The sequence below is a fragment of the Trichogramma pretiosum genome, unplaced genomic scaffold (assembly GCF_000599845.2).
Source record: "Trichogramma pretiosum strain Unisexual culture from Peru unplaced genomic scaffold, Tpre_2.0 scaffold155, whole genome shotgun sequence".
Taxonomy (NCBI): Eukaryota; Metazoa; Arthropoda; class Insecta; order Hymenoptera; family Trichogrammatidae; genus Trichogramma; species Trichogramma pretiosum.
The window spans coordinates 27,148-51,554 of record NW_019640825.1 but is presented as its reverse complement, the minus strand read 5'-3'; the positions used below and the strand labels follow the sequence as shown (position 1 = coordinate 51,554).

Genomic DNA, 24,407 nt, shown 5'->3' with positions numbered 1-24,407 from the left:
GTTTGAACTCGCGCATGCGACGTTGACGACGTTGCCAACGGTTTTTTAAATGCCGGCCCCTCAGCGCCGCTACATGAGCACCTCGCGAAAGCGCGATACTATGCTATACGTCGCGTTGTATTGGCGGCGCAGCTACCTATGGTATTGTGGTGAAATCGCAATATTATCGGCCGTGGCAGCACTACTCGAACGCTAGACTACAAACGAGTCGAGAGCGGAGAATCCAACGATGTGAACCTGATTTAACGATGATTCAAAACACTCCCCTCACCTTGCCCGCATGCGTTATTGTTGCGAGTCTGCTGCTGAGTATAGTATACGAAGCAGCTGACACTGCGTGGCTGCTGCTGTAGCTGGAGTGCGACACACATTTTCGATTGTGTACTTATCTCTCGTTGAACATTATAGTCGGCTCCAGTTGATGATCGTACAATAGTTTGGTATTGATTAACTACGGTAACTTGGTTAACCACCTCAACAGTGCATCATTGATTCTAGAAGTGAATAATTGTAAAAATGGTGAGCGAATCAATCAGTATGATTCATCTGTGTTTGCTAAAACTCCAATTGATTAGTGGGCTTGACACGAGTGAAAAATGTTCAAATTTTTTGATTATTTTATGCGCTGATTACAGGTTTCCAACTGCAACGACATTAAATTGTCTGGCCTGACACCAGATTTGTATTTGGAGAAACACATCAACTATATTCTATCGTACGAGTCAAAAAAGGATGATTATGTAATTTGAATTACTGTGATTAATTTATTTATGTACTTGGTGATTTTAATTAATAATGTTGTGTTATTTTTTATTCCAGACATACATTATGACTGAACACCTTAGAATATCTGGCATGTACTGGGGTCTCACAGCTTTAGATATTACGCATAATTTACACAAAATAGATAAAGAAGAAGTTTTGAGTTTTATAAAGCAGTGTCAGCATGAATGTGGAGGAATTGGGGCCAGTATTCTTCACGATCCACATTTGTTACATACCCTGAGTGCTATACAGATTTTGTGTTATTACAAAGCTTTGGACACGATTAACGTAGAGAAAGTTGTTGAATATATAAAAAACAGACAAAAAGACGATGGAAGTTTTGAGGGTGACAAGTGGGGTGAAATAGATACAAGATTTTCATTTTGTGCTATTGCATCTTTAGCTTTATTGAATCGTTTGAATGAAGTGAATATAGAGAAAGCTGTAAATTTTATTAAATCTTGTATGAATTTTGATGGAGGCTTTGGCTCGAAACCTGTAAGTGAGAGTCACGCAGGTTTAATTTACTGTTGTCTGGGCACATTATCTATTACTGGTATGATTAAATGAAATGCCAATGAATATTTTTCAAGTTGTAATTGTCAAATTTAATTATTGATGTATATTTATAGGTCATTTACACATTGTTAAGGCAGACGAACTGGGATGGTGGCTTGCTGAAAGACAACTGCCATCGGGTGGTTTGAATGGAAGGCCAGAAAAATTACCAGATGTTTGCTACTCTTGGTGGGTTCTTGCTTCCTTGAAAATTTTAGGACGTCTTAATTGGATTAATACCAACAAAATGGTATGACACTCAATATTTCACAACATTATAATCCCTTTCATTTATCTATTTATCTTAATTTTGTAACTAAAATTTCTAGATAAACTTTATACTGTACTGTCAAGATGCAGAAACAGGAGGGTTTAGTGATCGACCTGGTGATATGGTTGATCCATTCCACACTCTATTTGGTTTATCAGCATTATCGTTACTAGGATATACAAAAGCTGATTTGAAGACAATAAATCCTACATATTGTATGCCACAATATATAATGGATGAAATGAATCTGAAGCCTGACCGGCTGGATTTAGTAGAAAAAACAGACCATTTAAAGGGTTGGGCTGGGATCGAAGAAGACTAATAATGTGCTTTAGAATTTTAGACACCCATTTGTATATTTGTATTGAATAATAATTTGAATGAAGCTGTAAACGAAACACAGTATTTAATTATTTAGCTGATTTATTAGTTATTCATATTGTAATGACGTACATGCTATTGTTATTCATTGTCTAGTGATAATCCGGTTGAGTTTTGACAATGTTGTTAGTCAGTAATTTACTCTTTTGAAATATACCTAAGATTTATATAACATAGGTCACATGTTAGTCATTTGACGCAATTTTTCCATCTTGCTCTACCGTCATTAATTAGGTATTACTTTTTTTTTTCTTTATATGATATACAGTAAGACATTAATAGTTTTATGCGTCTATCAGCCTCGCTCGTTATTACATTAATGTTTAAGAAATAGAAACTCGGCAAATAGAAATTCTTCGACTTTACATTCGCATTTTTATAAACTAATTCGACGATTTTATCATCAGTTTTATCTTTAATAGTTTTTTTGCGTTTGTTACTTTTAATTTTTAATGGAGCATTTTAAAATTAATAAAAAAATCTCATAATAAATTGTTATTCCTCGTCAGAAGAATATCATAACGCATGTATTTATACTCTAAAGAAATAACGTATTGTATTGGTTGGTCAACTAGAAAAACATTTTTCTCCTTCGTAATACGAAATTTTTTTTTCAACACATTAATTCTTTTATTTCAACAAATAATACTCCGTTTTCATAGGGTACTACATAAACGGGACATTGGCAAGTACTTCTTAATATTTTTGTTCCAACCAGAGAACTACGACTAATGCCCTAAAGGATTCTCTGAATCAACTCATTATCCGTCGATCGTTTTTCTAAAAGTTGATTACATAAAGGTATTTTTTCATCTTTTATCAATTTCCGCATCATCGAATCTCTTATGGCTTTTTTTTTTGTTTTTTTTAATTATTTTTTTGTATGGACGATTCACAATTAAATGTCCACAATGCGCCGCACAAGATCTTACAAAGTAATTTCAGCGACGGGCCTTGTGCTAGGTAAAAGCGACTGAAGGAAGCAAAATTGACACGAAAATTTCATTGGTCTGTTGGTATTATACTTTCAGCTTGGCGAAACGTTAACTTTGTGATTCGAATGACATTTTTCATGCCAAAAAGAGAAAAATGAAGTAAACCTACGAGTACACATAGAAAAATATTATTCACATCTGAAACGCCTCAAAAATCAAGAATACAAAGCTACTACGTTTCTTATATAAAAAGTATTTCATCTACAAATACTTATTTTTTTTTTATTTTAAAAAAATAATCACGATGACTATGAGGCTACTCATGCTTGAAAGTATTTTGTAAGACTCAATTTTTTTGTCGTTTTGTTTTTTTTATTATACTAAAAAAGTGGCGTTACTAAATTAGTTATTGTATTTTTCTTTTTTATTTTCTCTTATCTATCAACCCCGTTTCCTCCTCTTTTCTTTCTCTCTCTCTCTCTCTCTCTCTCTCTCTCTCTCTCTCTTGCTCTTTTATAAGGGAAGACACGTGAATTCTCATGAAATTCGCTCTTTTATTTTCACAAAATTGAACAGTACCTTGCCATAGAGTAATTTTCAATTTTTTTTTTATTTCTCGGTATATAAACGGACAATTCTTCGATGAATTTTTGTGCATTTCTTGGGCGATCTTAAAAAAAATAATTACAGCTTTGATGCAAGGCAATTATTGATTGATTCTGTTTTTTCATTTTATTTTTATTTCGTAAACGTTTTTGGTGGATTATCCGCGTATCGACACGCTCGTGGTAGAAAAAAAAAAGATTCAGTAATAAACCAAAAGGTCCAAGTCGTTTTTCCATCTTCATCGAAAAATTATCACACTCGCGCGTCGCACAAAATACGCACACAACGTATTATTACCCTTACGATTAAAAATTTGATGTACGCGTCCGATTATTCGTATTTATAATAATTTTATCATTATTGAGATTTTTTCTGTTGCTGTTGCTAGTGAAAAAGAAAAAATTTTTGTGCTATTTTGAACACGTTTCGTTGTGTCGAATAACAATTTTTGTTTTGGTTTCTGTTCGCTCTTCCGCTCGGGGAATCGAGTTTTGGGAAATCGTCGCTCCTCGACACACACACCGCGTCAAGTTCAAATTCATACATACGAATCTATATAAACGATGAAGTTTCTTTTATATTCAAATAAAAAACTTAACAATATTTAAGTAGATAAGCCTCCGGACAAGGGGACTCGATCACATCGAATCGTTTCCGGATACATAATGGCAATAAAAATCACGTAACTGGAATAATTACATATAGCATTTTCTTTTTGTTTTGTTTTTTAGTGTTTTGATTGACAATTATCGACACAAAACACCTCGATACGCAATAAAAAACATTCAATATTCATTGTAGTAATGTACAAATCGAGTCGTCGTTAACGTTTTGTTTTTTCTTAGCATACAGTGTAACATTATAATATCCATTTTTATTTTTCATACTCGTTAACAAATCATCATTTCGCTACTTTATTATTTTTTTTGGTTTCAATTTTTTCTCCCTTTTCTCTTTCTCTTTAATAATTCTTAAACTTGGAGTACAAAAAGGCTAAAAACTCACTCTCTGTACAGCTCCGCGGGGCCACGCAATTATCACCGAGAAACGAAACGATATCGGCTTACAAATTGATCGTTCTATCTAACGTATACGATAAAATTTATAATATATATACGAAATAGACATTATACGGAAGTATAATAGCAACGATAAAAGCTGTATCATCGTTATTACAAACGTAAACGCGGCGAGCCAAGTTTTTTTTTTGGAAAACATATTTTGACTTTATTGCCTCTCTCTGTCTCTCATTTTTTTTTTTTTTTTAAACGCTATCTACCGTACATTCGCAACTGGTTTTTTTTTTTTGACTTTGGAGCATTCATTTGGCCTTTGTTTTGTTGTGCTTTCGCAACGAGTCATACACACACACACACACTCGTCATCGTACGACGATGGATTCACTTGCCGCGATAGATCTCGATGATGCGATCCTGATCGACGTACTCGAAGATGTGGGGCGCGTCCATGAGTATGCCGATGGTGCCGATCGTCGTGACGACGAAGAATATGTACAGCTGCAGGCGATCGATCACCATGGCGACGTACTTCCAGTCCTCGCGCGTCTGTATGTACAGGTCCTCGTTGCGCAGATGCTCGGCGATGAACTCGACGGCCTCGGTGGCCTTGGCCGCCTCGGGACTGAGCAGGACCGAGTCCGAGCTCTCGGAGCCGCGACGATCTTGGAGTGCCTCGCTTCCAGGTCCACCCGCCTGCGACGAACCGCCGTGCTGGATCTTACGATTGATCTTGCAGTTGGGATGGTGCAGATCGGACAGCTCCATCATCTCCATCTTGGCGGGCTTGGTGGCGGCGAGCGAGGCGGGCAGATGCTTGGGCAGCTCCGTGGGGCTGCCCGAGTACGTCGAGGTGGGCAGAGTCACGTTGGGTATCTCCATCATCCAGCGCAGTCGGGTCTTCTTCGGGCGACGCATCAGCAGTATGGCCGGCAGTATCTTGAGGAAGATGCGCCTCGTCATCTGGGGCATGCGATGGGTGCGCGGGCCCCGAAAGTTCCAGTTGATGATGATCACCGTCACGAGGATGCTCACCGTGTTCATGATGAAGGTGAACAGCAGATACTTGGCTATGAGGGGCAGCACCAGCGAGGTGGGCGGCAGGATCTTACTCACCAGTAGGAGAAACACGACCAGCGACAGGAGAATGGAGATGCCGAGGGTGACCTTTTCGCCGGCCTCGGCGGGCAGATAGAACACGAGCACGCAGAGAAAGGAGATGAGCACGGTGGGCAGAATGAGATTGACCGTGTAGAAGAGGGTCTTGCGCCGGATGATGATGTAGAAGGTGATGTCGGTCTCGGTGGGGAACTCCTCGTAGACGTTGAGGAACGCGGGCACGCTGATGATGTCCCAGGTGCCGCTCTTCCAGTAGTCCGACAGATCGACGAAGTTCTTGTCGTTGTAGAGGGCCAGCGAGACCTGGTCGCCGTTGAAGGTCCACGAGCCGAACTTCATGATGCAGGTCTGCTGGTCGAACGGGAAGTAGGTCACGTCGATGGTGCAGGAGGACTGATAGATGGCGGGCGGGACCCAGAGCACCTCGCCGTTCGGATAGATGAGGACGTTGCTCTTGTAGCGCACCTCGTAGTTGCCGTCGGCGCTGCGCGCGGGCGAGAAAAAACAAACGGTACATTATACGTATCTTGGGGTGCGGTTAAAGAAATGTATAAGCTAAATATCACGCTCACTTGTTAAAGAGCACGATGTCGGGCTTCCAGACTTTGTCGGGCGGCAGTCGCAGCACCGAGATCCCGCCGTAGTCCGCCTCGTCCCACTGCAGCTGGTAATCCATCCAGACGAAGCGCAGCCACACGTTCGACTTCATGATCTGGTTTTTCTCGTTCTAAGGACGTCGGATAATTTTAACGAGAGAGAAAGAAAAAATTTGGTTATTTTTAGAAATATTACGATGATGATGAAAATGAAAATTTTTAGAGAGATAGATAGATAGATAGATAGAGAGGAAGATGAATTCGAGATTTGACATATACGCGCGCGCGCGTGTGTGAGAGTGCATAACATGAATAAAGAAGGAGTTAGGGCATATAGGAGTAGGAGAAGGAGGAGGAGGTGAGGGTGGATGCGAGAGAGAGAGAGAGCGAGTGAGATAGAGAGATTGAGAGAGGGTGAGGGCGAGGAGGGCACCTACAACACGCCCTGTATGCGACACAATCGGCCCCGTACGTTAAGCTGAAGGGGGTAAACAACGAGACGATGAAAAAAAAATCCTCGGATTTTTATGATCGACCGATGCTACGCGTGATTTTTGACGAGAGCTTATATACATAAAATTGAAAATTGTTATACTCACGACGTTGATGAGCTGGACGAAGGCGAGACCAAATTTGACGTTGACGGTGTCGGTCATGTTCTGCACTGGCCTGATGAGTTTGTTGTAGCCGCGGAAGAGATCGCGCACCAGCCTCTCCTCGTCCTCGGAGCACAGTCCTGCTCGACGGGGACAGAAAAAAAACACACACATACACACGCATTATTCACTTATGTAATCTCGATCTTCGACACTCGTTTTGCGGGAGGGTGGTGGTGGTGGTGAGTAGCGGTTCAAGGGATACGAGTCGACGGTTGAAATGAAAATTTAAAAAAATTGATAAACACAAGATCGATCGAGGAGGAGGTGGAGGATCGTGGTTTTAGCGGGATACGAGGTGAAAGCGAGTGATTTTCATTTTTGTTTTTGTTGTTGTCGTTCGTTGTCGTTGTAGTTGTTATTTGTTGACTCACCGACGCAGAGCAGCGCCGACACGAGGACGTAGCTCCAGAGCTGCATCTTTCCTCGGGCGGGAGGAGCCCGTTGAACGGACCCGCGCGCGGACGATAACAACTACACAATTATTATTATTATTAGTCGACGCAACGAGGATCCAACGACGACGTCGACGACGACGATGTGCGAGGCACCATCGATGGGGCGGTTCGGGCGTGTATCAAACCCTACGTAGCAGTAGCAGCAGCAGCAGTTATAGTTTGGCCAAAGAGGAAGAGAGTAGTAGTGCGCGAGAGAGCTCGAGAGAGAGAGAGAGAGACCAGAAGCCCTCCCCGAGGAAGGGGATCAATAATAGCGCGCGCAGCTTTTTCGCAAGCACAGCACCGTGAGAGGGATGCAGAGAGAGAGAGAAAGAGAGAGAGAGAGGAGTACTCCCTAGCTATGGATGCGAATGCAGCTTTACCCATGAGCGCAGCGAATGGAATATCTCGGGCGTATAGTGTGTGCAGCGAGTTATCTCCCTGTGGAATTTCTAGCTTGCCGACGACGGGTGTTGAAATTCAATTTTATTATATCGTAAAGCGAGAGTCTCGCGGAGAGATGGAGCAGCCGTTGACGTTTTAATTTCTACCTCGTACTTACACGATCGCATATAGAACAGAATGCGATACTCAAGAGTTCGATGTAAATTGTAACGAGCGTGTCTTTACTACATTCGTCCTTGGCTCCCTTTTGTCTTACGGAAGTTCGTGCGTCGCAGCTGACTCCCCCCCAGGCGTTTCGACACTTGTATTTACACCATCGATCTCGTACAAGTTTTGCCAAAGGCACACATGTAGTTTTTCCGTATACCCGGCGCATATCTATTATGCAGCGTCAACTCGCGCGAATATAATGACTTACGCGCGCGGCCGACCTGCTGCTGCTGCTGCTCCACTCGCCTGCAATAAATATATGTATAGAAAGAGAAAGAGAGCGTATGTATGAACTCGATACGGTTCGAGTTTCGGCGGACGCCGCAGGACGATCGCAGGAGAGCCGAGAGACAGGATCCACGCGCCGGCGGAGGATATATATATATATAGGCTTCGGAAAGCGAGCACAACTGTCGCGCGCCTCCGTATAGTCAATTACTTTTAGCTTTTGTCCTTTTCCTATGGTGTACTATATATACAAAATGTATTACGCGTGGCCGGTGCATGACATCGCGTCGATATCGGACGATGGGCACGGCGTGTATATACAGCATATCGGATTTCATCGAAATATTGCGAGGCTCCGAAAATTCGAGAGCCGGTGTCGCGAGCGTCTGTTGCCGCAGCAATGAGCATCGGTCATCCGGTTTGGACAGTGTGCCACGCGCGCGAAACTGGCAAAGTGTATATGAGATAGAGGAAAAGGTCGTTATTTATCGTCAAAGATCCCTTACTGCTTATACAGTGTTAAAAAAAAAAACTTGAAAATAAAGATTTAATGTAAAATCAGATGTATTTGAATAATCAGGGTACATGAATTGAGCATCAAAAATATGAATGAATTGTGCGCATCGTTTCAATGCACAAAGGAATAAAAAGAATTTAATAAACAATCCGATTGAATATCAACGTTTCATTGATTGCCCGAAAAGTTGAACGAAAAATTCAATCGCATACGTATAAGTCAGCCTTCGCCGCTAGATGGCGAGGGCCGTAATCTGGAAATCTGCAAGTGACAAAGTAAAAGAACGACCATATATATATACGGATCATTTTTGTCTCTATGAATCCAATCCGCACTATGTTTGAAATGTCACTTATACTCTCGACACAACTCGTTTCGCGAACGAGGAAGGAAAGAGAGGAAGAGAAACGACTGGGATTGCGGTTGACAGGTATTAATGAGCTTTTCGCCGTTGTAAAAGACCAATTTGTATCGTTTGTATACAATCTCTACTTTATTGAAGAATACTCTATATCGAACAAATAATAGTAATAAAAGAACGAAACATAATTATTCATTGGTAACAGTAGCTTATCTCGTTTAAACACTGATCTTTAAGTAATTTATCATTGTAAAATATCGTCTATCAATATAAAAATCATTTATTCATTGATATTAATTATAAAAAAAATGTCTCCTTATCTGTCTATCTAGGATCACACAGTTTAAAATTTTCATTCACTCGTCGTCATAAAATCATTCGTACTATTCCAGCTTGGCTGTACAGTCGACGAGTCCATCATTACTTTATAAGTTTTGAGAAATCACTCAGCAGGTGTCTGAATTTCCTCCGTCGTCGCCGGAATTCTGAATCTATAAATCATGCTCGCTGCTCGTTTACACACACACACACACACACTCGTTCCATCTGAGTATTCTTATCAATGATTTAAAAAATATTTGTATGTACAATTTTTTTTTTCGCTTACAAATTAAAATAAAACTACAATTACAATTAGAAAACAAACAAAAAAAAATGCGAAAAATGCCACACGAGTCATGCAAAATAGCTCTGGAACATCCCACGCCGACGTTCATGCGTAAACTAGAATGTGAAAAAAGTTGCTTATTCGATATAATGACGCGCGATAATCCGTTTCTTTTTTTTTCAGTCTTACAATCGAGATGTTTCGCGGATCCCGCGATCGGCATTCGACTTAATACGCGTTTACAAAAAAAAATGCTACACGTCGATTTTTACACGAACACACATACCTATACGCATTTACAACATCTATCTATGTATAAAATATTTCTAATTTATTTCGTAAAAATTTCCTTTGGTCCTTGAACGAATGTGTCGGTGCCTTTTTTTTTTATTCTCTCGTATAATCTCTTCCCTCGGCATCGCGTGGTAGGTACCACACCGTGCTTAGTCATCTGTACAACACACGCACACACATCCTAACGATTCGCATAAGTCATGATTCCGTTTTTCTTCTCGTTTCTCAATATACACGTTTATATAATAATGATAAAAAGAGGATCGAGAAGAATTTAACATCTTTACACGGATATCTGTCTAGATATAAAATCTATGTATTATTTACACGCGAGTCATGCCCATCGTCGATTATCATCGTGATTCTAGGCGATGATCGATATCCTGCCAAAAAAAAAAATATGCTCTCTCTCTCTCTCTAGACGGTCGTGCAGTGCGGCGCGATGAACGTCGGACTGAAGCTCAGCTTGGCCGCCGCCGCCGCCGCCGCCGACTGACCATTGTGATTGTGATGATTATGATGATGATGATGATAATTATTGAGACCGTTGACCGTGCTTATGCCAATGACGCTGCCGTTGATGATGCTCGTGGACGCCTGGCTCGACGTGGGCGAGGTGCGATGGTGCTCGTCGATCCACGTGATCCTCGTCATGTCGGGTTTGGGCAGGGTCGGTGGCGGCACCTTCTTCATCGGTGCCGGCTGCTGTTGCACCGGGGGTGGCTGCTGCTCGAGTCGATGCAGAACAGCCGGCGACGCGTCGTTGCCGTTGCTGCTGTCGTTGTCGCTCGTGCTCGTGGCCGCCGTCGTCACCGTGGCCGTGTCGATGCTACCCTGACCGCCGCCGATCGTGCCGTTACCCGCCACTATCGTCGTGGTGGCGGTCGAGCCGTTGGTGCTGCTGTTGCTACTACTACTGCCGCCGCTACCGCTCTCGACGTCCTTGGCGTTGTTGTGAGGCATGGCGTAGCGCAGCTTCTGCCAGAACCACGGATCGCCCCACTGTATGTACGTGTTGGTCTGCAGATAGGCCGCCAAGTCCGCATCGAGCGCGTCCCTGGGGCCGATGTCGCCCTTGAGTATGACTATGAGACGCGAGCGATTCTCGGCCAGGGCCTGCTTGTGGGCTGCCTGAAACTCGAGCTTGCCCCAGTCGCTCTCGACGAAGCTCTTGCTCAGCACGATGAGGGTGCGTCTCGACTGCTCGACGCTCTTGTAGATCTGGTCGGATATCCACTCGCCGGCGCACCAATCGCGCGTGTGTATGCAGAGCTTGTAGGGTCGCGGGCCCTCCTCGAGCTTAGCGACCAGCTCCTTCACGACGAAGTCCTCGTCGCTGTGCGAGTAGCTGACGAAGGCGTCGTAGATCTTGTCCTGGTCGAGCTCGGCCTCGCTCACCAGGCACATGCAGAGACTCTTGGAGAACAGCCAGATCTTGATCTGACGCTGATACTTGAAGAACAGGGCCAGGGAGCAGCCGAGTAGCAGCGCCAGGGCCGAGACGGCCGAACAGACGACGATGAGGAGGGCGTTGGGCAGTGCGGGGCACAGCTCGCTGATGGATATGTCGAGGAGGGCCTGATCGGTCTCGCGACACCTGATCTGTCGGGGCTCGACCAGACGGGCGCGACGATTCTGATGATGCTGCTGCTGCTGCTGCGAAGACGATGTTCTCGACGTAGTAGTCGCGGAAGCCACGGACAGCTGGTTCGAGCCGCTGTTGGACTGGACGAAGGCCAGCAGGTCGCGGGCGAGACAGCTGCACGACCAGGGATTGTCGTGGATGCCGAGGCTGGTCAGCTGGCTGGAGTTCGCCAGGCGCTCCAGCATGGACTTGTCGATGCGAGTCAGGTTGTTGCCTTCGAGCCGCAGCGTCTGTGTCGAACAACATAAACGATCATTGTATTAACGATGAGTATTACGAAAAAAAAAAAAAATGATTTGTATCGCGTGTGTCGAAATTTAAAAAATTCGTAATACACATGCTGCTATACAGTGACGCGGCGGTTTTTCACACCGAGATTTAACCCGCGATTTTGATGTGTATCACAGCCGATGTATGTACATGTATACATATTCGCCTGTCTGTCAGTGAGTATATATGTAATACGTAATGGCATTTACGGTGGGCTTTGATCGATCGATCGATGGTATCCAGCGCGCGAACGTGTATAACGGATAATGTACTACACTATGTATATAAATATAAAACCATCGATCTAATTGACTTTCGAGAGCGCTCGAGTTTTTATACGTACTCGTAATCTGTTATTCTTTTTAGTCTTTAAAGCTTTTAATTGATTCATCTTGTTCTGTTTTTTTTTTTTACAGTGCCGAGATTCGTTTAGTAATAATAATAATAATTAGTAAATCGACGGGTATAACACGAACCTTGAGCTGCGGCGACAGCAGAGTCTCGTCGATCTCGGATATCTTGTTGCCGGCCAGATTGAGACTCGTCACTTTCTCGTAGCCCTTCTTCCTGTGCATGCTCGGCGCCTTCGTCAGCTCGTTGCCGCTCAGATCCAGCTCGACCTTCTGCACCCTCTGGTCGGCGGCGTCGATTATCCAGTCGGGCGCCCGTCTCAGTCCCCGCGAGCGGCAGTCCAGCAGCAGGGCCTGATCCTCGGGCCTCAGCCAGCAGGCGCACGCCAGACGAGCGTCGGGCGAGCACGGGTCACCCGGTCGGGCCTCCGGGCTCTCCACGAGGCACTTGAGGTCGCGGGCTCGTTGCTCCCCGACCAGCCGACCCCGCGCGTACTCGGGACCGGCGCAGCTGAGATTGCCCGGTCGCAGGTGCACGTAGTTCTGCACGTTGGGGTGCATGTCGCCGTTGAGATAGCGCAGCAGCTCGTAGATCTCGCAGTCGCAGCGCAGGGGATTGGCGGCGATGTCGACGTAGACGTTGCGCGGCTGCGACTGATTGCCGGCGATGGACTCGAGACGGGTGAGGACGATGCGCGAGATGTTGTTGTGGCGAAGGTCGACCGTGAGCTCGTCCGAGACGAATTGCAGATCCTCGCTCTGGAGATAGTTGAAGGCGTTGTACTTGAGATCGAGGAGTCTGAGACGAGTGTTGCCGATCAGCCAGTCGCTGTGCATCTCCGTGACGTTGTTGTGCGCGAGATGAAGCTCCTCCAGCGAGTGGCAGTGATGGAAGGGCGACAGCAGGCCGAATACGTCGTAGAGGCCGGTGCGCAGTGTCAGACGGTTGTGGGCGAAACGGGCCACCTTGAGGTTGACGAGGGAGCGGAAGGCGTCGATGTGGATGTGCTGCAGGTCGTTGCTCTCGAGGTTCAGGTACTCGAGCGACTCGAGGCCAAGTAGGGTTTTGCTGCGGAAAATATTTTTTATTCAAAATTCACATGCAATAGTTTTTGAACAAAGACATGAACGTTATTATACTCACTCGGTGAGACTAGTCAGATGATTCTTTGACAGGTCCAACCTAATCAATTTGCTCGAAGCCTCGAACAGTCCATCGGGCAGCTCCTTGATGTCGTTGAACGACAGACTCAGGCTCTCCAGCGCCGCCGTATCTCTAAACAGCTGCCTGGGCAGCGTCTGCAGGTAGTTGCGATCGCAGGTGAAATTGTGCAGCGCCGCGCAGCCCCAGAGCAGATCCTCGGGCAGTCGATGCAGACCGCTGCGAGTGACGACGATCTGTCGCAGCTCGGCGAGTCCGGCGAACAGCCGCGAGGGCAGATCCGTGAGATTTTGCTTGTTGTGCAGCATCTTGATGCTCTGGACGCGCGGATTATGGCGGAACAGGCCCTCGGGCAGCGAGCTGAAGTTGTTCAGGCCGAGATTGAACTTTTCCACGTTGACGAGGTCCTATAATATATTACACGAATGAAATATGGATAGACGAACGCAAGGTGGCGAATGGGCGAAAAGTCGATTAAGATCTATATACGATCTGTGGTCTATATGAGCAGCAGCAGCAGGTCTCGTGGTATATATAAGCCATATGTTGTATCAAGTAGCGATGCGGTGTATATAATACGGTGAAAAAAATAACAAAACTATCCGAACAATAAGTACACGCGGTATAAGCCCGGTAGCACGATGATACGTACCTTCGACCCCCCCGCCATGGTAGCCATGGACGTCGGCACACGATACATAATGCATGTAATCGAGTGCCCGTAAGAGCGTAGCGAGATAAAAGAGAAAAACCAAACGAGCTTCTGCTGCTGCCTAATATTAAAGACGACTTATGGTGTATATAAATATACGCGCGCGTCTAGTCTCCGTGTGTGTTTGTGCCTTAGGTACACACATAGACACGTGAGTGCGCCCTGGCACCGCCCCGCTATTCAATTACATTTAGTTATATTATGTGTGTGTGCATTGAATCTCGAGTCCCCCTTTTTCCCTTCTCTCTCTCTGCAGCGTCGAGAAGAAGAAGGAAACAAAAAGAAAGAAACAACATCACAGGACCTACATATATATATAATGTATATGTATACCCTGTGTTAGCGAGCGCGCGCGCCGCATCGCATATGCCAAGCGGGAGCCTTTGAGGGATTATATACAAAACAGTGCGCGCAAACGCACACACAGAGATCGCCTATATCAATAACTGCACGCGCGTATCAAATTTTCTTTTTAATAACAACGATACGTATGTATGTATGTACGCCTACCTTGAAAACGTCGGCCGGCAGCGTGGTCAGCTTGTTCATGGTGAGATCCAGGGTTCTCAAATTTTCCAGGCCCTCGAACACCCCGGAATCGAGTCGCTCCAGTTCGTTCTTCCAGAGCACGAGCATCTCGAGATTGCCGAGGCCGCGAAAGACACCCGAGTCGATGCGACGATAGCCGTTGACGCCGAGCTCGAGGGTCTTGAGCTGGCCGCCCACCGGACCCGTCGCGAACATGTCGCGGGCCAGCGGGATCTGAGTGTTGCGCAGCTCGAGGAATTCCAGCGAGTCGAGATCTGTAAATGTATGTGCGAGGACACATTGTTTGAGTATCTCGTGTGAGAAAGTTTTTCAAACGCGAGAGACGCCGCAGGGGGGTTTCTATATATATATATAGGTACGATGCAAATGTGCATAATGTACCATTACAGCGACAAGTGCTGTACAACAACAACAACAGCAGTGCGTCAAGTGTGTGTGTGGCAGGAAGCCGCCTGCGATATCGCTAGATTCTCTCGAGGTTTTTCATTATTGTTATACAGTCGCGCTCGCTCGCGAGAGATAGATGCCACCCCGATTACATTACAATTATACGTATGTTTCTCTTAAAAATTTTTCGCACGGCACACATGCGCCGCAGAGAAGACACGAAGACACGAGATTTCGTTTTTTTTTTTCCGCGCCTTCAGATAGATATATGCATCTTCTATATACTTTACCACTAGTTTTCGCAGTTGCGTAAAAGGTTAATTGAATTAACAGGTCGCGTTAAGCGCGTGCGCGATGTAGAAATTTTCGGCTTTACTATATTCTGCTGCTGTTGCTGCTGGGAATGAGGCTCGATTGATTTCTAATCGCGTTTGGGCATACAATGCGCCGCTGTGAGAGCAGTATACGAAAATGTTTCGCGCGCGCGAACGCGGTCAATTTTATACGCGCAGACAAATGAAGGAAATCCTCGTCTGCTCTCTACCTCGTTTGCGTAAATTATCAACGTTAAATTATATGTATTCCTATTTGGTGCGTACGATTAGAAAGTTTCTTCGATTTATTTTTGTATCCATGCGTTATTAATAAGTCGCGCGCGATCGTTTATATATACAAAATGATATACGTCGTAAATCGCGGTCGGGTTAATTATCCGGGGCCCCCCCAAAAAAGCAAAACAAAACGATAAAGAAAATGAAAGTTTCAGGTGTAGTATATCCATCAATAGCGTTGGCAAATTGGCCAATCACCGAGCTAGGTCGAAAAAAAAACAACAAAAAGTAATCACCTTGAAACAGTCGATCCGATTCCACCTGGCTCAGGTCGTTGTCGCTCAGCAGCAACTTCTTCATGCTCGGATACGCGGCCAGATCGCTCCTGCTCAACGCCGTGCGATTCCTCATCCTCACGAATCTCAGCAGATCCACCGAGTCGACGCCGAGGATCGACGCGACTCGGCCGGCGTCGCGCGGACCCGGTGGCGAGCACGAGACGAACAGCAGCGAGCGCACCGCACCTATCTCCAGCGGCTGGCCGAGCATGAAGTCCTTCCAATCGGGCTCGGAGCTGCACTCGACGGCCAAACGATCGTGACGTTGCAGTTGGAGATCGAACGCCTCGGCGGAATTGTTGGCGTTGGCGGAGCAGTGGACCCGGTGCTCGCCCGGCAGCTCCTCGAAGCAGTAGCATTGGCGATTGTCCGGGCAGCTGAAGCCCCGGCACGATTGGATCGCGCACAGAAGCAGCAGCAGCGGCGATAGAGATGCGATCGGTAGTAGTCGGCGCTTCATGATGATTGTGTCTGTAACGAGAAAAAAAAAATAAGACGTTTTAAAGAGAGACGTTCCGAGACGCTATATCACTAAGTAAAATACGCTTATACATTTATAGAGACACATCCTATACGGTAAAAGCAATTGCAGACGAGCAGAGAGCCCTTAATAGTTCCTCTTTAGAGCTTCATCCGCCCATAAACCGTACGTATATCCACCATATCTAACGGACGAGCAGCAGCGGCACAATGTATAGATTGGCCTGATCGACCGTTGCGATATATATAAATCGTTGCGTCGCGTAAATGCTATACACATACATCGTCCGTAACGTCTTTAACGGCGGAACGACAGGCACATCCTTGTGTATAACATTAATAGTCGTTTAAAAAGACAAGACGATCGCGACTATATACTTTCTGAAGTGAGTGAGTGAGAGATCGTGTGTCGGTACTTGAAGATCTCGGCCGGGCACGGGGCAAGAGCAGAGAGAGGAAGCGAATCTGCGGATCGTCGTATTAGCTCGGAATCGATCGATATATGGGTGTATGAAATGTCGCGTGATATATCAAAAAGTACTTTAGATGTGTTCTTTCAAGAGCCATGTCCGATCGGTATAGATTTTAATATATGAACACTTGAGCTACTACTCGATGTATACGCGCGTCGTCGAAGAGGGGAAAATTTCGTTTTCTACGAAATCTAGCGAGTATCCAGGCGCTCGCGCGCAAATTTTTTTCCACTACAAAAAAAGGTGCAATGAAAATCTATACGCGCTATATAAACGCATAAAGGCAGATATAAAATAAATCGGCACGCGGAGTGAGAGTGCACGACGGCGAGAGCATATATATTTACACATATCGAGTTCTCACGCGCCCTGACGTACGTATATAGACGCATTATCGCAAGTGCAAAAGGCGGCGGCGGCGTCGGGCGCCGAAAGAAAAATTGCGCGGCCAGCAAAACTTTCATCGGGTACGCGTAAGTTTATTTATATATTCCTTGGTGTATAATATGCATACGCGCACCGGCCCGCAGCCGCGCCACGACCAACACCTATTATAAATATATGTTCGTGTATGTGTGTACGTGTATCGAGAGTAGAGAGAGAGGCATGCAGTAGTGCACCTGACGTTGCAGTGCATTGAAGCGTAAATGCGCGCGCCTATATATGAAAATATTATATATACGTACGGGAGAGAGAGAGATACGGGGAGATATATATATCGAGAGGCAATTACATGCAAATACGATATATGCGCGCGTATAAAATTTTTCTCTGTGAGATCGGCTGCTACTGCTGCGAAAGAGAGAGAGAGATGCTGGACGCATTTATAAAACGTTACATTCATATTTATGCATACTCGTAGAATGTTATAAAGTTTGAAAAAAAAGAGAAAGAGAGAGAGAGACGTTTTCATATCGGCAATCGAAGCGTGCGATACGTCAAAACGATACACATATACATAAACATTTTTCTTTGACGAGAGATAGATGTTGTAGTGGTGGTAGTAGTAGTCAAGTGCAACGACATTACTCGGGCGCTGTTTTCTCTCACAGTGCCGCGGCTATATAAAAATATATAAATGTAATATATAGTGAAAGTTCCGGTCGCAGTTGTCGTCGTCGTCGTCGAGTACGGCAGCTATATAAAATACGTATGTACCGCCGTCGCTGCAATTTTGCACGTTGCGACGTATTACTCTCACACAGACACACACGTGGAATAAACTACCTGCGTGTGTAATAATGGCACTATGTACTCACTTTTACACACACATACATACATACATACATCTACGTATATAGATAGATATGTATATACACAGCTCTGGCAGGAGAGAGAGAGAGAGAGAAAGCAAAAATTATCCTTTTCCCGCGTAGCGCGCGCGCCTCCGAAGGTACTGTATACAGTACTTTGCGCTTCCCAAGCCCGTGACCAATTATTATCGTCATCTTTAACGCCGCTGCTCCGAGCTACTGTACATAACATGTGTGTGTGTGTGTGTGTGTGTGTGTGTGTATGCGTGCTTATGTCGTCAAGTCGAGTAGCTCAAGTAGAGAGAGAGAGAGAGACATTTAACGAGCCTACACGCATACACACACACACACACACACACACACACACACACACATGCAGACGGTATTGCGCTCGTGTACTCGCACACACACGCGTATATACAAATTATACGAGAATGTGAGCGCGATTATGTTTATTACAAGTACATACACACACGTATATAATATATAAGCCGTGTACGAGGACGACGACGATGTACGTCAGCGGCTGTCGGCGGCGCGGCCAGAAGAGATCAGCTAGCTAGCATATATAGAGATGCGGCAGCCGAGATTACGCGGCTGTCCTTTTTATGGAATATATAGCCGTATATGCACGCGCGCCACACGGAGAGAGCTTTTTTTTTTCTCTACTTTACTCTCTTAAGCTTTTACACTACTTCCAGCTCCTTATCTAGCCTGTTCGAGGCCTGTGTGGTGGCTGCTTATTACGTGCGCGTCGAGCGATTATCGGGCATACATGTACGTACGAGGATTCTGGTTTTTTTTTTTTTTTTTTTGGATACGCGATGCGCATTTTCCGATCGCTGGCCTCTCTCTCGTCATCCCGAAGTAGAAAATCGCGCGTATTACGTGATCGCGAACCCGCCGCGCGAGTAAATTACTCCGAAATTTTCAGGAGGATTATATTATTACATTATTAAAAGTATACGACTGCTGCTATTGCTGCTGTTTGTCCCACAGGATTGGAAAGCTATAAGTCGTGATTTGTGTAATAATACTATACGTATAACGAAGCGCGCGGCGAGAGATAGAAGAGGTAAATATAAAAATCGTTGCGAGCTGCAGCCGTCGCTCGAGTCTTACATAGCTGCTGACCGCAAGATTGCCTAGCGAGAGACAGAGAGAGAGAGAGAGATAGAGATAGGAATTAGTCAGCCGAAAGTTCGTTCTTTTTTTTTTCCAAGAGCCGCGCGCTAAGACTATATATAGAGCTTTTTAATGCCGATGACTCGAGAGACCCCGCGACGACGACGACGACGATTATTATTAAGTTTGTGAGCGCGGCCCGCGTGGCGCGCGCGATCGTTTGCCGAAGAAAATCATAATAAACGAGTTGGTGGGAGAGAGAGAGAGATGAGGATAAAAAAAATATGACAAGCTTAGAGAGAGAGAAGGAATTATATCGCTCTATCCGAGGCTCTGGTGCGGTAATTTTCTCGTCGCATGTTAATGCGAAAAATAACGTTGAGAATAGAAATGTATATTTCCATTTTTACGACGTCGTTGACTCCGCGACTGACTTTTCTCTCTCTCTGCTCCGACTCGTTTATTACAATGTATAGATATACACGACAAATCGTTCCGTGCGAATATGCGATAATAATATATGTATAACGACGATCGACGAGAGAAACGAAGAACCACACCTGCGACGTGTACACACACACACGCGCATAATAATGCGTAATGTATGTCGCGGTCCCACAGCGGCTACATGTGCGTGCCCAGCAGCAGTGATATTATACATTTAAAAAAGCCTCTTTCCCGCCGCGCGACTCGCGTTATTATGCGCGTGCGATACACACAATATCGTAATCATATCAACGAGTCCAGGCACGATTTTCCCGGCTTATAAAACATTTTTATAATACATCTCGTTTACGCAGAGACTTTTGCAGCTACGTATCGATGATAAATTAGCGAGCAAAGGCGCGTTCGGATACGAGAGAGTCGCTCGTGCTACCGCGATTTATATTATTGCGAAAAAAAAGGTCGCCTTGGCTCGGTGTGCGCGTGTGCGTGCGTGTATATATATTTAATAAATATTTGCGCGCAGCTCGCGTATAATTAATAAGCAAACCCGTTTTGCCATCCTTCATTTATATGTATACATGGTGCGGTGTATTAACGTTTATAACGCGTGTGCGATATATATATATATGTATGTATGCGCGCGTAACGGGAAAAAACCCGAATCGTATGTATCGACGGAAAAAGGAGAGGAGAGAGAAATAAAAAAAAAAGGAGTCCGAGACTTGCCTAGAATGTGTAAGTCGTATTATGTATATTCGCGAGTAGACGCGAAAATGATCATCATCGTCGTACGAGCTCGTCGTGAAACTCGTCCCTCTCTACATCTACTCTCTGTGCATTTTATCGAGGTTATATACAGGAATGAAAAAAAGAAGAAGGAAAAAACGTGCACACACACGCGTGCGACATACGTACATCGACATGCATACGTATACGTATAGATTAGCTATATAGTATTTGCAATGTGTGCTTTACATAATCACAGAGAGGCGCATATATATACATCTACACTACACGAGAGAGAGAGAGACATGTATCGCGACTCACCTGTTGTTGTTCTCGTTGTGTGTGTGTGTGTGTGTGTGCGAACGTGTGGCGGAGTCGCTCTCAGGACACAATGGTCGATTTTCCGCGCCGCGCCACGATGTGTTCTGTTCCTCCTCCTCTGCACTTCTTCTTCGTCTTTTTTTCTTTTCTCTATTGTACACACCCGTTATAGCTGTGCAGTCGTTGCTTTTTTTCGCTGCCGTCTATCTCTTTCTCACTTTTTACGCGCGATAATTTATTCGCGCACTTACGTACACGCGTGCGAGCGTCTGTTTATGCACTCCCGTTTTTTTCTTCTCTCGCCTCTTTTTCACTTATTTTTCCTTCTCTCTTTTGTACTCGTGCTTTTGCGCTGTTGCAACGTAAACGCAAGCTTTTCACGCACTCAAATAAAAAAAAGAAATCGGCAAGCTGTCTTCTATCTCGGTGGGATTTTCAGTCTGCACTCGGCGCGTTGAGTAACAACGATTTCGTCATCGATCATCGTTTTCGCGCATCGTCAAACACTCGGTCAAGAGCACACTACCGACATTTCAACATCTCGCGGAGATCGGTATCAATTATTATTATTATCGTATGCACTCTCGCACGTCATGAAAACATATACACACAAGTAACACACATGGACAACACCAACTCGTGGAAACTCGCGCTCGCGCGCTACTTTGCGGCGCGCAGCATGTGATCGTAAGACGGATATCTGTGAGCGGACGACGTGCGCCCCTTGCGGACTCGTGCGAGTGACTGACTGGAAATCGCATCGCGAGCTCAAAGATCGGCGGCGGCGTGCGAAGCCCCGCGCGCTCAGTTGCAGCGGTGCCGCAGCCGGCTTAGCGGAGCCGCGCGCTTACTTTTACCACCTCCACCACCGTTGTTGCCGTCGACCACCACCACTCTTACTATACTTATACTATGTACTACGAGCGAGGCATGCGGTGCGCCGAGCTCGTTTTCTTTTTCTCTCGCGCTCGGAGCTTCTCTCTTAAAGAGCCAATGCCAGTGACCGTATGTATGTATATATGTATGCGACGATATGCTCGTCAGCGGATGTCGCGTAGCAATACCTATATAAGCCACTGCTACTATTACTATCTACTGCTATATACTATGCAATATGCAACGGGGCGACGTTCGGAGCAGCTCCGATCATACACGATATACATACACGTTTCACATCCTCTATATTCGCGCCGTGTATTTAATGAGACAAGTCGCACGACGACGACGACGTTGTGTTGCACTTTTATTGCATTTCGATTTTTCCTTTTCTTTTCTTTTCGTTTCTCTCACGAGCCAGCTCCAAACATCATTCTCGCTGTTGTTCGAATTGTCGTTTTCGTTGTCGCTGTCGTTGTTGCTGTTGCAGTTGTCCTTGTCGTCGTCCTCCTCCTCCTCGGCGTTCGGCGTTCGAAAGGTGCGAATATTGCCGCGCGCGCACAAAAGTTTCTGCTCGGTTGGAGGCGATGATTATCATCGAGGCAGATCTCTCGTATCCTCTCGACCGTCCAACTATACACATAGTGCACAAGTTGAAGTAGTAGTAGGAGGAGGAAGAAGATGAGGTTTTTCGCGCGTCCGATCTTTTTTTTTTTTTGCTCGTTCGCTCTCTGCGCCTCAGCTGCTGCTGCTGCAGAAAACGAGGCGTGGCCGGTTAAATCGTATACCAACGATTCGCGCAATATTATTATTATATATATATCTCGATGCGATGCCGGTCGTGTCCGCTATGATGTGGGTGCGAGGTGTTATTTGCACGAGAGAACGAGTATAAGACAGAGAGAGAGAGGAAGAGGAAGGAAGGAAATTGAAATTTCTTTTGTCGCTGCGCCTTAGCACAGAGAGAGAGAGAGTATATAATAATAACGACGGCGATGCGAAGGGCCTGCGCTTCGCTCAGGCTGCGGATCTATGTAATTTCTCGCCTCGAGATCCTATATATATACAGCGATATATATTGTTGCTGCTGACCGAACGATCGGCCCTTTTAAAAGAAATACAAATTAAAGATCTCGACCTGTGGTGGTGGTGGTGCTGCTGCTGCTGCTGTGGCTGACGGACGGATTTTGCGGTGCCAAGGGAGTGAGAGCAAAAGGTGCGAAAAAATATTTGGGCTTATTGCTAGCCTGGCCTGCTGCTCTTGCGACGAGCGACAAAAAAACAACAAAAAAGTATACATCCAATTCGTCACGGTGGGCTGAAGATCGGGCGAAAGGTAGCGATGTATAATACTTGGGAAGAAGGGAAAAAATATCTCATCGGCACTGGTGAAAAATTCGATCTCATTATCAACAATTTTTTTTCCGAATGCGCCACGATGAGGTTCCGATATATTGTAATGTAAATAAAGAGCAGAGCCTGCGAAACAGCGACACGAGCGCATCGAAGGCTCGTATAGTTCTAATTAGTCAGTAGCTGAGTAGTACAGTTAATTTAAATCAAGTTTTTCACTAATTACCATATACGCGCGTATGATACACAATTTGTCATTTGTTTACTGCGAATAAATAAAGTGATGTTAGTCAGCAAAAAAACAATATCGGATCACGCATTTGATTCATTATTCCTGCTGTACATCGTGACTCCAACTTATCCGCAATAACAATTGCGCAAAGTGTACGCGTTAATTGTTCAAATCAGAGATCACGACCGAAACGAATGATTTTAAACCCAATGTAGCAGCGAGATCGTCAATAATCAAAATTTTTTTTATCAGTGCGTAACGTACATATCGGAGTTAAGTTTCAAAGGGAACATTTATAATTATATACATAAAACGCGCGTGTGACTCATTGCCGCGGGTTGCCACTCGAGCACGAGATGTTCGGGCGTGAATCGTTCATCGCCCGATACGTCATTAAAGTCTCGTTACACAATCAGTAACTCTCGACGATTTTTTGACATTTTCAAAAAAAAAAAAAGAAGCAAAGTAAAGTAAGTAACGGAGTAAAAAAACACCAAAAAAAAGTTAATGTAATTTTAGACGGAAAAGTCCCAATATATATGTAAGATACATCTTTGCGTGGGAGGGTCTCGGCGCCGTGTATATAAGAACGAAAATACGCACGCGGCACCGTACTCTGCATGCGACTCTACTACCACTAGAGCTCCCGACTACAGAATCCGATACTTACCGCGTAATACGGGGAGCGTCTCTATTATGCTTATGGCACATGTCGCTTCCTTTTCTCGTTCGCGATTATGGAAAGATCTCTCTGCTGTGTCCCTCGAGTGCGTATCGGGTATAACATGCTAACGAGACCATCTTAGTGCGGTGAGAATCTTTTCGACTTTATATAACGACGATGATGGATCCCATTTGCAGCTGTGCGCGTAAGTGTGCACATGCATGTGTATAACGATTATCTACAAACAATTTTTGAGAGAGACGCGCGCAAGTGTCGCAGCCGGACATACGTGTATAATATACTTCGCGGGAAAGTTCAACTGGATAATCATCATCGTCCGCTTCCGATCGCAATTAAAAAATTTTTGTATTTATGGATATATACAGATTACGACGTGGTAACGAGGAATCGTGTCCGCCCATACGAAATTAGGTGTCGACTTTCGACCGATCATACAAGGATACATAATTTATTGTTCGCGCTTGCGTTTGGGTCGAAAATAGAAAAAAAAAAGCATCGCACAAAGGAAAA

At 45.0% G+C, this 24,407-nt stretch overlaps 3 protein-coding genes across 3 annotated transcripts; 1 reads left to right on the top strand and 2 right to left on the bottom strand.

Moving 5' to 3' along the window:
* The first annotated feature begins 96 nt into the window (after positions 1 to 96).
* LOC106652741 (geranylgeranyl transferase type-2 subunit beta) lies at positions 97 to 1,933 on the top strand. Its single transcript, XM_014371868.2, has 5 exons — positions 97 to 519; positions 636 to 740; positions 820 to 1,321; positions 1,398 to 1,573; positions 1,653 to 1,933. The coding sequence occupies exons 1-5, from the start codon at positions 517 to 519 to the stop codon at positions 1,914 to 1,916; spliced, it is 1,050 nt and encodes a 349-aa protein (XP_014227354.1). The 5' UTR covers positions 97 to 516; the 3' UTR covers positions 1,917 to 1,933.
* A 2,830-nt stretch (positions 1,934 to 4,763) lies between these two features.
* On the bottom strand, positions 4,764 to 7,546 carry LOC106652740 (acetylcholine receptor subunit beta-like 1). The gene is made up of 4 exons (XM_014371867.2): positions 7,278 to 7,546; positions 6,847 to 6,983; positions 6,224 to 6,378; positions 4,764 to 6,135 (listed from the first exon to the last, which is right to left on the bottom strand). The coding sequence occupies exons 1-4, from the start codon at positions 7,321 to 7,323 to the stop codon at positions 4,917 to 4,919; spliced, it is 1,557 nt and encodes a 518-aa protein (XP_014227353.1). The 5' UTR covers positions 7,324 to 7,546; the 3' UTR covers positions 4,764 to 4,916.
* A 2,293-nt stretch (positions 7,547 to 9,839) lies between these two features.
* Positions 9,840 to 21,462, bottom strand: LOC106652699 (protein toll-like). Its single transcript, XM_014371801.2, has 6 exons — positions 20,752 to 21,462; positions 15,885 to 16,397; positions 14,612 to 14,904; positions 13,372 to 13,796; positions 12,354 to 13,296; positions 9,840 to 11,837 (listed from the first exon to the last, which is right to left on the bottom strand). Exons 2-6 carry the CDS (start codon positions 16,384 to 16,386, stop codon positions 10,380 to 10,382), a joined length of 3,621 nt encoding a protein of 1,206 aa, XP_014227287.1. The 5' UTR covers positions 16,387 to 16,397; positions 20,752 to 21,462; the 3' UTR covers positions 9,840 to 10,379.
* Positions 21,463 to 24,407: the final 2,945 nt, after the last annotated feature.